Genomic DNA, 15,798 nt, shown 5'->3' with positions numbered 1-15,798 from the left:
GGTGAGATGATTTGCACAAGATTCTAAGCTCAGCCTATGGTGCATTACAACTTCTAAATAAATCTCTTATAATTATTTAATCTTTTTGAGATGAAGGAAAATGATGATAGCTTCTAACTTGTGTTAAGAACATAAAATTCCTAATTGATTTATCAAAAGCATTATGCAGCCAAGGATTATGGTACCCATGGTTTTATAGCAAAGGAATGTTGCTCTTTTCATAGTAGAAAATGGAACAGAATTTTCTAGAGATATCAGGAGCTGTGTTCCCTCAAAATCAATGCTTTCAAGGCCCAAAGAAACAAAACAAAACAAGACAAGTTCTCAGTCTTAGATTTGGAGGAGACTTTAACTCAGGGTTGTGAAAACTTTCAATGTTGAACTCTGCAAGCCAGGAGAGTTCATGGAGGAATAATAAAAAATGGATGCTCCCGACTTCTAAACGATCTCTTGGGAGCTGTGAATCAGCAGGGAAATATCCATTCTGTCCAGACAAGTTCTCATGGGGAAATGCACTCAGGGTTTAGAGTAACCATGTGGGAAATGTGTCTAATAATTAGACACAAAGAGCACATAGAGCAAATATACCAAGCTGTGAGTATCTCCTCTGCCACAATTCCTGAGTATGTTCAACCTTGAGCTAATCAGGTGGGAGGAATGATTTTTGCATTTGGAGACCTACGTTTGGCTCAGAGACTACTGCTTCACTCCTTCCTGCTGTCCTGCCTGGAGACAGAGCTCCAGTCTCCATCATCAGCCATCCACGAAGCAGTTCACACTTGCACACGGATTCCTTCTCAGAGCCTCATCCAGGTGAGTCTCTGAGCTCAGCAGGTACTGAAGGAAAGAGTCAGAGAGACTGAAAGCTGAGAACTTCCACCTGAGGTCACCTGAGAACCTAACCACCTTATCCAAGAGCTGAGGGATCACAGCGTTTGTTTGCTTGGTAAACTAATTAATTTATAAGCACTTTATTTAATATGTTAAAAAAGAGAAGTGTTTCTTGAACTCAGTTATACAAGAATCATTGTTGACAATGAACTGATGGAATAAAAGTTCAGTTGGCCCTGACCAGCGTGGCTCATTTGGTCAGGCATTGTTCTGCAAAGCCAGTGTGATTCCAGTCAGGTCACATGCCTGGGATGCAGGCTGGGTCCCCAGTCAGGGTGCATGTGAGAGGCAACTGATGGGTATTTCTCTCTTGCATTGATGTTTCTCTCCCTTCCCATCTCTCTAAAATAAAAAAAATAATTTTAATTAAACTCTACACCAGATAAATAAATCACTTGCCTCCATTTCATTTAGCTGTTTTCTGGAGATTTCTCCAATTTTTCCTTTGGGCCTGTTTCTTTCTCTCCCCATTTTGGCTGCCTCTCTGTGTTTGTTTCTGCATATTAGGTAGACCTGCTATGACTCCCAGTTGGCAGGGTGGTGTTATGTAGTAGGTGTCATGTGGAACCCCGTGGTGCAGTCTCCTTGATCACCAGAGCTGGGCGCACCAGCAATGCCATTTGTATGGGTTATGTGCGCCCTCTGGGAGCAATTGATTGATTGTTATTGGCCCATTCGTACATGGGTTCGACCAACAAGCTGGCTGACTGTGAGGATCAACCCTGACCACAGGGCATGAGCTGCTGTGCAGGTGCTGACCACATCAAGCAGAATCCATCTCAGCTGGGTCTGGTGCCCGCTGAGGTCTCCCTTTGGATATGCTGCTTAGGAAGCTCACTGAATCTTGCACTGATGTTGTTTGAAGCTGGTCACTGGGTGTGCTGGTTTGGGGCCTCCTGGAGGGACTCTGGTGTGAATTAATGACAGCTGCTGCCTATGACTCACCCCGAGCAATGTGTTTGGAGCTATAAAGTAACACACAGTTTGTGGGTGCTTCTTCTGGGCTTCAGTGTGCACCGAGGCTCCCTTTTACCAGCACCAAGTCCAGGGCAGTAAGGTGAAGTCCTAAGGCATCCCAAGGTCTGCCTGTGTCTGCTGGCTGCCTAGTAGGCTCAGTCACTGAAAGAGCCTCTGATGGTGTTCGAGTTGCACAAGGTCGGTTCTCAGTGACTCACAAGACAGAGGCGAGTGGTGTTCACCAGATTAATACAGGTCAAAACTTGCTGCCAGTGCCAGGTCTGTAGCCACTCAGCAAATGTCCAGGGTGTATCAAGTCTAGCTGCCATCGACTGGGCATTCTCGTACACCTTTGTGGTGAGGTGGGGTCTCACAGAGTCATCAAAGTGAGACCAGCAGCGTTCATCAGTCCCAAACAGACCAAGAGTGGTCGTGTGATGGGAGGGCTCTGCACCAGTCAGGTTCTCGAGAAAGTGGGGAGATTGAGCCCATCCCAAAGCCACACAACTCAGTCTTGACACCCCCAAGTCTGTCCATACCTCTATACCCTGACTCAGACAGCTTACTCCTCAGCAGGGTGCAAGCTCCACAGGGTGAGGAGACAGGGAGTTGAGAGGGTGGGGCTATTGCCTTCATCAGGCTGAGCCCATGGAAATACCTGCTCCACCCATGAAAGATGGTGTCTGCAGTGCAGGAGAGAGACAGGACAGGGGCTCAGGTGCTGTCACCTCAACTCTCTCCTCAGAGCCCCAAACCTCTCTCTCCTCACATGACTTTAGTCCTCTCCTCCCCTCCTTTGCCAGAGCCCCAGGTGAGTGGCTGCGAATGAGATTTTGTGTGTTGACACTTTAACAGGGCACCTGGGTCTCTCGCAGGCTCCCATCACTCCCTGCCATTTCTCCCTGGCAGACAGAATCCCCACAGATTTTCATAGCCAGGCCTTACATGGGCATCTCTTCCTAGCTCTGGTGCTCTGGGCTGGGGAGCCCATCTTGGGGTTGAGAACCCACTCTTCTAAGGGGGAACCTTTGCAGCTGAGATAATCCTCTGGAATCTCAGCCATGGCCCGTGGGAATGGGGACAGCCCTTTCTATGTCTTTGCCTTATTACCTGTCTCAATGTGGCTTTTCCTATGAATCCTCGGTATAAGACTCCTGTTAAGCTAGCCTTTGATTGGTTATTCAGTCTGATTGCTCTGTTTTAGTTGTAATTCCAGTTTGGTCCTGGGAGGAGGTGAGTGAAGCTTCCACCTACTCTGCTGCTATCCTCTGAATCCACTCTATTTAATCTGGTTATATTTTCCCTGTATTCTTTTTATATCCTATTTACATATTTTTTAAAATTCCATTTTCTAAGAATTGGTTTCTATATAAATGCACACCTTTGTCAAAAGACAGAAGTGGATGAAGCAGATGGGGTTTCTTCTCATTTGATCTTACATTAAATGAGGAGGAAGTGTGTGTATGACACAAAGTCGTTGGAGGTACAACATGTGAAGAAAGGGGACAGATTATGTGACCTGAGGAGGACTGTATAGCAAATGGTCTGGAGACCTGGGGTCTTTGCATGTTGCTCAAGGAACGAAACCAGAACTGGAGTGTGCCCGTTGAATGTGTCAAAAAAGAGATCAAATCCCAAAGCCCAAGAATAACAAAGAAAAAACCCCAAAAGGACCGCCTCATCCACTGTTGGGCCATAGAAAACCAAGGATGACCAATGAACAAGGTTTAGGTGCAGGAATAACAATTTGATCAGGAGCCAAAGGGAGGCTCTGATGAGGCAGGCAGTGGAGCGGGAAGAGTCAGATTTCTTTAGTGGTTGTTTAAATACACAACAGAACTTGGCCATCCCAATATAGAGCCCAAGGTTTTTTGTCCACAGGAGGTATAGGACAGGAATTGCTGAGAACCATTTCTACGGTGTGTAGGGCAACAATCTGGCCAACCTGGGTTGTAGACACTCCTAGCTGAATCAGTGAGGCTGGGGCTGAGAAAAACATAGAAATAACACAGCAATGGTCATAGTATGTGTGTGAGCATGTGTGTGACTTGTGCATGTGACAGTCCACCAAACAGGGGGACTAGGGATCACATACTCCAAGGTAACTCTTACAAACAGGGGCCAGAACTCGGTCAAGAGAAGGCACTGATGAGGGGATCTGTGTCCTTCATGGGACACATTTGCAACAAGATTAATCAGGGGCAAGAGGAGTGTGGACGAGGAAGTCCCTGTGTCTGAGGTTTCAGCAGGAGCAGCAAGGCCACATCACTCCAGTGTGTCTGCCACCTTGTCTCCTCCTCTTCCTCATGCTCATTCACCGCCAACACCGGCTCCCTTTCTCAGGTTGAACGTTAAAATAAATGCATGGACCAATCCCTCTGCCAGGCACACACATTCCCACATAACCTTGAATTTCCTTCCTCTCTTACTGGAGCTCTCTGTGCAAATGTCATTTTGTTTGGGGTCTTGCATAAATAACCACAAAAAGTTAAATACCCAATTCATTTCTTTATACCTGCTTTCCTTTCATCATACCACCTGTCACCATCCAAAATGTTATATATTTTTATTATTTGCTTCTATGTTCTTTCTCCATTATTGCCTTGTAGGAAATCTTGTTCTTCAGCACGCAATACTCACAGCCTGGACAGTGCAGAAAACATGGTCAGCACTCAATTTGCATTCCTAAAATATGAGGGGAGACCCAAAAACCCAGAATTATCTTTTTTAGGATGGGCACCTTGTAGTGCAGCCTTCCCTGGTTAAGTAAGTGTTCTAGGACCCCATCTGTATCAGTGTACCTGCTGGCGTTGTGGGAGTCTGCGCTTGGCTTCTGTGAATCATTTTCGAAGACTCTTCCAATGCATGTGATGAGCTCACCTGCCCACACTACACTGAGTGTTCAGCAGTTTTTGACCAAAAACAGCATGACCCCCTTGCCCCACCCTCCCTATTCACCCAATCTAACCCTGTGCTACTTTTTTTTGTTTGTTTCCCCGGATGAAAAAAGCACTCAAAAAGAAACATGTTGGCGATCTAAAAGAAGTGAAACAAAAATGGCAGAAGCACTAAAAAGCATCAAAATGCATGACCTCAGACACTGTTTTGAGCAGTCGGGAACATCTAAGTAGGTGTGCTGCAACTAATGGAGAGTACTTTGAAGGTGACTGAAATTTGAACATATAAAAATAAATGCACAATATTTTATAAATAAATCCAGGGGGTTAGTGGGTTGACATTGTACATGAAAAACTTCTCATTAAAGCTGTAGAGTACCTGATGCCTTAGGGAAAAAGATGATCAACACAAAAGTTTCATATCAAGATGTCATGGGGGATTTCCTGAAATTGGGCCATACCTATAGACAATATACTAAAATTAAATTTTTGACTGACAATATACATTGTAGCATTTCCAAGTTTTTGTGAATTAGCCATGTTATTTTCCTCTTTCCTAGTATCACCTCCACCATATGGAACCAGGCAATGGTACCCAAATTTCAGAATTTCTTCTTCTGGGATTTTCAGACAAACCAGAACTGCAGCCCATCCTATTTGGGCTCTTCCTCTCCATGTACCTGATCACTGTGTTGGGAAACCTGCTCATCATCCTGGCTGTCAGCTCAGACTCCCACCTCCACACCCCCATGTACTTCTTCCTCTCCAACCTGTCCTTGGTAGACATCTGTTTCACCTCCACCACCATCCCAAAGATGCTGCTGAACATCCAGACACAGAGCAAAGCCATCACCTATGCAGGCTGTTTCACACAGCTGTATTTTTTCATACTCTTTGCTGTGTTGGACATACTTCTCCTGACTGTGATGGCCTATGACCGATTTGTGGCCATCTGTCACCCACTGCACTACATGGTTATCATGAACCCCTGGCTCTGTGGACTGCTGGTCCTGGTGTCCTGGATCACGAGTTCCCTGTATTCCTTGTTGCAAAGCTTAATGGTATTACAACTATCCTTCTGTCCAGACTTGGAAATCCCTCACTTTTTCTGTGAACTCAGTCAGATGGTCCAACTTGCCTGTTCTGACACTTTTCTTGAAAACATCGTGATGTATTTTGGAGTTGGAATGCTAGGTGGTGGTCCCCTGGCTGGGATCCTTTACTCTTACTCTAAGATCATGTCCTCTGTACAAGCAATCCCATCAGCTCAGGGCAAGTATAAAGCATTTTCCACCTGTGCATCTCACCTCTCAGTTGTTTCCTTGTTTTATGGTACGAGCCTAGGTGTGTATCTCAGCTCTGCCAGTACTCACAGCTCACAGTCAAGTGCAACAGCCTCAGTGATGTACACAGTGGTCACACCCATGCTGAACCCCTTCATCTATAGTCTCAGGAACAGAGACATAAAGGGGGCTTTGAGTAGATTAGTTGGGGTGACAGATATAAAAGGACACATTGTCCTTGGTCTGAACAAATGCCCACAATAACAAGGCTCAAAGCCTCAGAGCCAGATATTGTGACTCTTCAATCAGGTTGTAGTTTTAAAAGTTGTTCCTTTTATTTATTTGCTAAATTCCCATTTGTTTGTTTCAACTTTTCCACACAGTTTAAGTGACCACGTAATTGAGCTTTCTGCTCTGTCATAAGGACAGTTTCCTCCTGTGTTTTGTTTCTGCCTTTACAGTTTTCTAACCTTAATCAGAAATACCTAAAATGCCAGTTTATTTCATGGGCAATAGGGATGCAAGAATAACTTCTTCTCCAATGACATACATCACTGCATGTAATTTGTTCTTATTTTATAGATCGAATAGTCTCAAATGGTATTACTCAGGTGGACAAAACTGTGCTTGGCTGTGCACACCATTTACATAACATCATTCCAGGAAATCTAGAACCATTTTTGTGTCCCTCTTAAGTGCTTTTCCTGAGGATGCAGACTTGAGCATTTTTTGTTTAAGTCTCAGCCTATTGATGATGGTGGTGCTACAGGCTAGGAAGGCCTGGGGCACTGGCTGGGTCCTACTGCTCACTATTGAGACTACAGTAGTGGCTGGACTGGCCCTTGTGGTCCTGTTAATTATTGCTACAACCATCAGGACACTAGGAAAACACAAGGGCCATTACTCACACAGCTCTCAGGGACCACACAGTAGGTCATGGGGAGAAAGAGAGAGACAGAGAGAGAATGGGCTGGAGCTCTGCCTTTGCTGGGGTCCAAAGGCAGCTGGCTAGTGTTTTCCAGATTCAACATTTATCGGTGAATTTAAACATAAGAGCAGGAATTCGAGCAGGGGTAGAAAAGCGGGATCACTCAGGAGGTAGTTTTCTAAGCTACTCAGGGTTTCCTAAAGGGAATTTCACAGTGGGGGCAACCAGGGTGCTTGTCCAGTAGCTGTGACATCCAACCAGCAACAGGTGGATTCGACATGGTTATCTTTCAAATGATGCCTCATAATTGAAAAGCTTAATGTCAATCCCTTACATTGTAAACATGCTCCTCTGTTTTTTTTTTTCCTCATCAATTTCATTTATTTATTTATTTATTTATGTTTTTGTTTTTGAGTAGTTTGTACATATATATATTTTCTATTGTTATTCAATTACAGTTGTATGCCTTTTCTCCCCATCCCTCCACCCCACCCCAGCTGAACCCACCTCCCTCCCCCCTCTCCACCCTCCCCCTTGGTTTTGTCCATGTGTCCTTTATAGTAGTTCCTGTAATCCCCTCTACCCACTGTCCCCGCCCCCACCCCCCACCCCCGCCCTGGCTATTGTTAGATTGTTCTTAACTTCAATGACTCTGGTTATATTTTGTTTGCTTTTTCCTTCTATTGCTCATGTTCCAGTTAAAGGTGAGATCATATGGTATTTGTCCCTCACCGCCTGGCTTATTTCACTTAGCATAATGCTCTCCTGTTTCATCCATGCTGTTGCAAAGGGTATAAGCTCCTTCTTTCTCTCTGCTGCGTAGAATTCCATTGTGTAAATATACCCTAGTTTTTGGATCCACTCGTTTGCTGATGGGCACTTAGGTTGCTTCCAGTATTTGGCTATTGTAAATTGTGCTGCTGTGAACATTGGGGTGCACAGATTCTTTTGGATTGGTGTTTCAGTGTTCTTAGGGTATAATCCCAGCAGCGGAATTACTGGGTCAAAGGGCAGTTCCATTTTTAGTTTTCTGAGGAAATTCCATACTGTTTTCCACAGTGGCCTCACCAGTCTGCATTCCCACCAACAGTGCATGAGGGTTCCCTTTTCTCCACATCCTCTCCAACATTTGTTTGTGGATTTGTTTATGTTGGCCATTCTGACTGGTGTGAGATGATACCTCATTGTGGTTTTAATTTGCATCTCTCTGATGGCTAGTGATGCTGAGCATCTTTTCATATGTCTCTGGGCCCTCTGTATGTCTTCCTTGAGGAAGTGTCTGTTCAAGTCCTTTGCCCATTTTTTAATTGGGTTGTTTGTGTTCCTGGAGTGGAGTTGTGTGAGTTCTTTATATATTTTGGAGATCAGGCCCTTGTCTGAGGTATCATTGGCAAATATGTTTTCCCATACTGTTGGTTCTCTTTGTATTTTAATGCTGTTTTCTTTAGCCCTGCAGAAGCTTTTTATTTTGATGAGGTGCCATTTGTTTATTCTTTCCTTTATGTCCCTTGCTTTAGGGGATGTGTCTGTGAGGATGTTGCTGCATGGAATGTCTGAGATTTTCCTGCCAATGTTTTCCTCAAGGACTTTTATGGTGTTACGGCTTATGTTTAAGTCTTTTGTCCATCTTGAGTTTATTTTCGTGTATGGCGTAAGTTGGTGATCGAGTTTCATTTTTTTGCACGTAGCTGTCCAGATCTCCCAACACCATCTGTTGAAGAGACTGTTTTGCTCCATTTTATGCTCCTGCCTCCATTGTCAAATATTAATTGATCGTATGGATTTGAGTTTATTTCTGGGCTCTCTATTCTGTTCCATTGGTCTATGTGCCTGTTTTTATGCCAGTACCAGGCTGTTTTGATTACAGTGGCCTTGTAATACAGTTTGATATCAGGTATTGGGATCCCTCCTGCTTTGTTCTTCTTTCTCAAAATTGCTGCTGCTATTCGAGGTCGTTTATGGTTCCATATGAATTTCTGCAATGTTTGTTCTATATCTGTGAAATATGTCATGGGTACTCTAATAGGGATTGCATTGAATCTATAAGTTGCTTTGGGTAGTATGGCCATTTTGATGATGTTAATTCTTCCAATCCATGAGCATGGTACATGCTTCCATTTGTTTGTGACTTCCTTAATTTCTTTCTTCAGTGTTGTGTAGTTTTCTGAGTACAGGTCTTTTACCTCCTTGGTTAGGTTTATTCCTAGTTACTTGATTTTTCTTGTTGCTATATCGAATGGGATTTTTTTCCTGATTTCTGTTTCTGCAGTTTCGTTGTTGATGTACAGGAATGCCTTTGATTTCTGGGTATTGACTCTGTATCCAGCTATTTTGCCAAATTCATTTATTAGGTCGAGTAGTTTTTGAGTGGAGTCTATAGGGTTTTCCATGTACACGATCATGTCGTCTGCAAACAGTGACAGTTTCATTTCCTCCTTTGCAATTTGGATGCCTTTTATTTCTTTCTCTTGTCTGATTGCGGTGGCTAGGACTTCCAATACTATGTTGAATAGGAGTGGTGAGAGAGGGCATCCTTGTCTTGTTCCTGATCTTAGTGGGAAAGCTCTAAGTTTGTGTCCATTGAGTATGATGTTGGCTGTAGGTCTCTCATATATGGCCTTTATTATGTTGAGGAATGCTCCCTCTATTCCCACTTTGCTGAGTGTTTTTATCATAAATGGGTGCTGTACCTTATCAAATGCTTTTTCTGCAGCTATTGATATGATCATGTGATTTTTGTCTTTGCTGTTGTTGATGTGATGTATTATGTTTATTGATTTGCGAATATTGTACCACCCTTGCATCCCTGGGATGAATCCCATTTGGTCATGGTGTATGATCTTTTTAATGTATTGCTGCATGCAGTTTGCCAATATTTTGTTGAGAATTTTAGCATCTATGTTCATCAGCGATATTGTTCTAAAGTTTTCTTTCTTTGTTGTGTCTTTATCTGGTTTTGGGATTAGGATGATGCTGGCTTCATAAAGAGAGTTTGGGAGTCTTCCATCAGTTTGGATTTTTTTCAACAGTCTGTGAAGTATAGGGGTTAGCTCTTCCTTAAATGCTTTGTAGAATTCTCCTGTGAAACCATCTGGTCCAGGGCTTTGGTGTGATGGGAGTTTTTTGATGACTGCTTCAATTTCGTCTGCTGTTATTGGCCTGTTCAGGTTTTCTGCTTCTTCTTCATTCAGTTTTGGAAGATTATATTTTTCTAGAAATGTGTCCATTTCATCTAGGTTTTCAAATTTCTTGGCATACAGTTCTTCCTAGTAATTTCTTACAATCCTTTGTATTTCTGTGGTATCAGTTGTAATCTCTCCTCTTTCATTTCTAATTGTGTTTATTTGGATCCTCTCTCTTTTCTTCTTGATGAACCTACTTAAAGGCTTGTTGATTTTGTTTATCTTTCCCAGGAACCAGCTCCTGGATTCATTGATCCTTAGAATTGTGCTTTTAGTCTCTATGTCAGTTAAAACTCTGCTCTGATCTTAGTTATTTCCTTCCTTCTGCTTGCTCTGGGCTGTCTTTGTCATTGTTCCTCCAGTTCTTGTAGGTGTAGTGTTAGGTTATTTGTTTGAAATGTTTCTATCTTTAAGGTAGGCCTGTATTGCTATGAACTTCCCCCTCAGGACTGCCTTTGCTGTGTCCCACAGGTTTTGGGTTGTTGTGAGTTCATTTTCATTTGTTTCCAGAAAGTTTTTGATTTCTTCCCTAATCTTGTTCTTGACCCATTCATTGTTTAATAGCATGCTATTCAGTCTCCATGATTTTGAGTGTTTGGGGTTTTGTCCTTTGAGGTTGGTTTCTAGTTTCAGCCCCTTGTGGTCAGAGAAAATGCTTGATATGATTTCAATTTTCTTGAATTTGTTGAGGCTTGCTTTGTGTCCTATCATGTGGTCTATCTTCGAAACAGTTCCATGTACACTTGAAAAGAATGTGTATTTTGCTTCTTTGGGATGACAACCTCTATATATATCAGTTAAGTCCATTTCCTCTAGGGTATTGTTAAGTGACACAATATCCTTGTTGATATTTTTTCTGGAAGACCTGTCCATTTTTGATAGTAGGGTGTGAAAGTCCCCTACTATAATTGTGTTGCTGTCAATATCTTTCTTGAAGTTCTCCAAGATTTTCTTAATGTATTTGGGTGCTCCTATGTTGGGTGCATATATATTTACAATGTTTATGGCTTCTTGGTGTATTCTTCCTTTGAGTATTATGAAGTGACCTTCTGGGTCTCTCTTTATGGCCCTTCTTTGGAAGTCTATTTTGTCTGATATGAGTATTGCTACCCCTACTTTTTTTTCCTGTCCGTTTGCTTGGAATATTTGTTTGCAGCCCTTCACTTTCAGTCTGTATAAGTCTTTTGTCCTGAGATGGGTCTCTTGTAGGCAGCATATGTGTGGGTCATGTTTTCTTATCCATTCAGCTATTCTATGTCTTTTGATTGGATCATTTAATCCATTTACGTTTATGGTTATTATCGATAGGAAGTTATTCATTGCCTTTAATCTTACCTGTGTTCCTCTCTCTTTCTCTTTTCCTTCCTTTCCTTAGAGCAGTCCCTTTAGCATCTCTTGCAGAGCTGGTTTGGTGGAAGTGTATTCTTTTAGACTTCTTTTGTCTGGGAAACTCTTTATTTGGTCTTCTATCTTGATTGACAGCCTTGCTGGGTAAAGTAGCTTTGGTTGCAGGCCTCTGTTTCTCATTACTTGAAAATTTTATGCCATTCTCCTTGACCGATTCATTGTTTAATACTATGCTCTTCAGTCTCCATGATTTTGAGTGTTTTTGGTTTTTTCCTTTGGGGTTGGTTTCTAGGTTCAATCTCTTGTGGTCAGAGAAAATGCTTGATATGATTTCAATTTTCTTGAATTTGTTGAGGCTTGCTTTGTGTCCTATCATGTGGTCTATCTTTGAAAATGTTCCATGTACACTTCAAAAGAATGTGTATTTTGCTTCTTTGGGATGAAAAGCTCTATATATATCAGTTAAGTCCATTTCCTCTAGGTTGTTGTTAAGTGACACAATATCCTTCTTGATATTTTGTTTGGAAAACCTTTCCATTTTTGACAGTGGGGTGTTAAAGTCCCTTACTACTTGAAGTCCTCCAACATTTTCTTTATGTATTTGGTTGCTCCTATGTTGGGTGCATATATATTTACAATGTTTATGTCTTCTTGGTGGATTCTTCCTTTGAGTAATATGAAGTGACCTTCTGGGTCTCTCTTTATGGACCTTTTTGGAAGTCTATTTTGTATGATACGAATATTGCTACCCCTCCTTTTTTTTCCCTGTCCGTTTGCTTGGAAAATTTGTTTCCAGCCCTTCACTTTCAGTCTGTTTAAGTCTTTTGTCCTGAGATGGTCTCTTGTAGGCAGCATATGTGTGGGTCATGTTTTCTTATCCATTCAGCTATTCTATATCTTTTTATTGGAGCATTTAATCCATTTACGTTTAAGGTTATTATCAATAGGTAGTTATTATTGCCATATTTTCCTACCTGTGTTCCTCTCTCTTTCTCTTTTCCTTCCTTTCCTTAAAGCAGTCCCTTTAGCATCTCTTGCAGAGCTGGTTTGGTGGAAGTGTATTCTTTTAGACTTATTTTGTCTCGGAAACTCTTTATTTAGCCTTCTATCTTGATTGAGAGCCTTGCTGGGTAAAGTAGTCTTGGTTGCAGGCCTCTGGTTCTCATTATTTGGAATATTTTTTGCCATTCTCTTCTGGCTTGGAGCGTTTCCATTGAGAAGTCAGTTGCTAACCTTATTGGGGCTCCCTTGTATGTTACTTCCTTTTTCTCCCTTGCTGCCTTTAGGGTCCTCTGTGTCTTGGACTTTTGCCATTTTAATTATAATGTGTCTTGTAGTGGGCCTCTTTGGGTTCCTCTTGTTTGGGACTCTCTGTGTTTCCTGGATTTGGGTGACTTTTTCTCTCATCAGATTAGGGAAATTTTCATCATTACTTTTTCAAACAGGTTTTCTATCCCTCGCTCTATTTCGTCGCCTTCTGGTAACGCTATTATATGGATATTAGTATGTTTCATGTTGTCCTGCCTTTCCCTTAATCCCTCTTCATTCTTTCTGAGCCTCTTTTCCTTTTCTTATTCTTTCTGGGTGTTTTTTTCTACTTTGTCCTCCAGCTCGCTGATCCAATCCTCCGCTTCATCAAGTCTGCTTTTCATTCCTTCTACTGTGTTCTTCAGTCCAGAAATTTTATTCTTCATTTCCTCTTGGCCCTTGTTGATAGTTTCTATTTCGTTTTTCATGTTGATACAGTTTTCAGTGAGTTCATTGTAGTTTCCCTGTAGTTTCTCGTATTTCTCTGTGAGTTCATTGAGCTTCCTGATAACCATTAGTTTGAACTCAATATCTGATAGTTGACTTTCCTCTTTTACAGTTAGCATTTTTTCTGAGGCTTCCTCCTTTCCTTTCATTTGGGGATTGTTTCTTTGTCTTCCCATTGTTTGTGAGACTCTTCTTGTTAACCTCTGCTTCTTAAATTGATTTGTTCTGACTCCCTGTTTTCGTGGTATGAACTTCTATGGTAGAATGCCAGTGGGATTCAGTGGTGCTATCTCCTTAATCTCCTGTGCTCGCTGGTCTTGAGCTGACATTTATCGATCTAACATGGTCTAACTCTGGTCTTTTCAGCACTCCAGGTTTTCTTGTCTCACCTGTGGGAAAAAGAGAAAGGGGAGGGGGGGAGAGGAGAAGGGAAGGAGGGAAAAAAAGAATAGGAAAGGAAAGGAAGGAAGGAAGAAGAAATAAAAAAAAAGAAGGACAGAAAGGAAGAAGGAAGTAAGGGGAAATTAAGGGAAAAAAAAAAGTCTTCTGCTGTCTTTAAACTGGTCAGGTTAGTTCTGCTGGTCTTCCTGTCTGTGAAACGGGAGGGGGTGGTTGGAGGGATTGGTCTCACTTTTCTCGCTTCCTGAGCCACACTCTTGGCTGTTGTTCAGCCTCCAGTCCATTTCCTCAGGGTCCTTCTGCTACCCCCTAGGCCTTTAGTTCACCAGCTGTACTTTCCTTGAGTTGCTGCAATTAGGGGCAACTCACATTTTACCTTCTTTCTCTTTGCTGTCTTAGATGCTAGGGGCTCTCGGTGCTGCTATGGGTTAGTTCAGCCCCCTACTGGGTTGAGTCTTTCCCGGGAATGCAGTCTCCTCTAGCCCGGCAGCTCTGCTCTGCTGGGCATTCTGCTTTCCTCCTAGAGAGCCTCCCATAGGCCCTGCAGGGCTCTGTGTGCTGGGGCTAGGTAGGAGTTGTTCAGAACCAGTGCTTTTAGTTGTGGTCACTCGCAGGCAGCCAGGCCGTTGATCAGCCATTCAGCGGCTTTGGGCCTGGGCTGCACGGCTGGCTGATCTACTGCTTTGGGCCTGTGCGGGGCAGCCAGCCACTGATCCCAGTGCGCACCTACCAGAGGTTTCAGGTGTGGGCTCCAAGCCAGGGTTTCAGTTGTGGGCACCCAGTCCGCTAACCTGGGTGCACGCAACAGGGCTTCAGGTGAGCGCTGGGGCTGCTTTTCTGCGTTCACCGTCCAGGGGCTGAGGGGGGAGGGGCGCCAGAGGCCACGGCTGCTGCATAGAGTTCTCTAACCAGCTGCTGAGTGCCTATTTTTGAGAACTTCTTCCTATTCAAGCCCCCCCTGGTCCAAACAAGCACCTGGCTGCCCACACAGCCCAGCCTGGCTCTCTCCCAAGAACCCTGCAGCTGACCCTGCGCCCCGGCCGGGGCTTCAGCCGCCCTGGTCCCTGCACTGGTCCAAGGGACCTTATTGTCCTTAAGCACTCTTGTTACCGTCAGATCTTTCAATGTCCTCTATCTTTGGTCTCTGATCTTCATATATGCTGTAATACCGTTTGCTGTTCACTCTGTTCCTCAGATCAGCTAGGTGTTCCACTGGTGCTGAGGGGAAGTGGACTCTGCTCCCACCTATCTTGCCACCATCTTCCACTCCGGTGATTACATTTTTAATGATAACATAACAAAGGAGGTTAAACTTTACACCTTTTCAAATTATATGCAAATGAGATCATGTAGTATAAATTCTTGATTTTCATATGGCTTATTTAATTCATCATGTTGTATTTGCAGTATCATTTTATAATTTTGTTCCTAGGAATTAATATTTTCTACTAGTGAGTGGCTCAGGGTCATGTCTAGAGCACAAGTAGTTGAGTCACCCCCAGAATGGCTGGGAGAATCTCTTCTAACCAAGAAGAGAGAAAATGTTATATATCAACATAGGAATTAAAATAAAGCAACTAGCATCTCTCTGATGGCTAGTGATGCTGATCATCCTTTCATATTCTTTGGGCCATCTGTATGTCCTCTTTGGAAAAGTGCTGTTCAGGTCTTTTGCCCATTTCTTAACTGAATTTTTGTCTTCCTGGTGTTGAGTCATATTAGTTCTTTATATACTTTGGAGATCAAATGCTTGTGTGAGGTAACATTGGCAAATATGTTTTCCCGTACAGTCAGTTACTTTTGATTTTGATGTTTTCTTTAGCCAGACATAAGCTTTTTAATTTCATATAGTCCCATTTGTTTATTATTTCCTTTATTTCTCTTCCCCTAGAGGATACATATCAGTAAAAAATATTGGTGCATGGGATATATGAAAATTTATTGCTTATGTTTTCCTCTAGGACTTTTATGGTGTCACAACTTAAGTTTAAGCATTTTATCCATTTAAAGATAACACCTCACACCAATCAGAATGGTCATCATTAATAAATCAACAAATAACAAGTGCTGGCAATGATGCAGAGAAAAGGGAACCCTAGTGCACTTTTGGTGGGAATGCAGACTGGTCCAGCCACTATGGAAAACAGTATGGAATTTCC

The 15,798-nt window shown here is 42.7% G+C and overlaps 1 protein-coding gene across 1 annotated transcript; it reads left to right on the top strand.

The window, feature by feature from the left end:
• Positions 1 to 622: 622 nt before the first annotated feature.
• LOC112317010 (putative olfactory receptor 7A2) lies at positions 623 to 14,429 on the top strand. The gene is made up of 4 exons (XM_053911240.2): positions 623 to 813; positions 5,306 to 5,774; positions 6,060 to 6,224; positions 14,254 to 14,429. Exons 1-4 carry the CDS (start codon positions 658 to 660, stop codon positions 14,427 to 14,429), a joined length of 966 nt encoding a protein of 321 aa, XP_053767215.2. The 5' UTR covers positions 623 to 657.
• Positions 14,430 to 15,798: the final 1,369 nt, after the last annotated feature.

This window comes from Desmodus rotundus, chromosome 9, assembly GCF_022682495.2.
Source record: "Desmodus rotundus isolate HL8 chromosome 9, HLdesRot8A.1, whole genome shotgun sequence".
Classification (NCBI taxonomy): Eukaryota; Metazoa; Chordata; class Mammalia; order Chiroptera; family Phyllostomidae; genus Desmodus; species Desmodus rotundus.
The sequence above is the reverse complement of the archived record's forward strand: the minus strand, read 5'-3'. Positions and strand labels throughout refer to the sequence as shown.

Excerpts from the sequence above, each read along its gene's own strand:
- LOC112317010 (XM_053911240.2), top strand. The coding sequence starts at position 658 with ATGATTTTTGCATTTGGAGACCTACGTTTGGCTCAGAGACTACTGCTT. Across the intron at positions 814-5,305 it reads CTTCTCAGAGCCTCATCCAG|TATCACCTCCACCATATGGA; the intron begins GTGAGTCTCTGA and ends CCTCTTTCCTAG. Across the intron at positions 5,775-6,059 it reads CCTGGTGTCCTGGATCACGA|TTGTTTCCTTGTTTTATGGT; the intron begins GTTCCCTGTATT and ends CTCACCTCTCAG.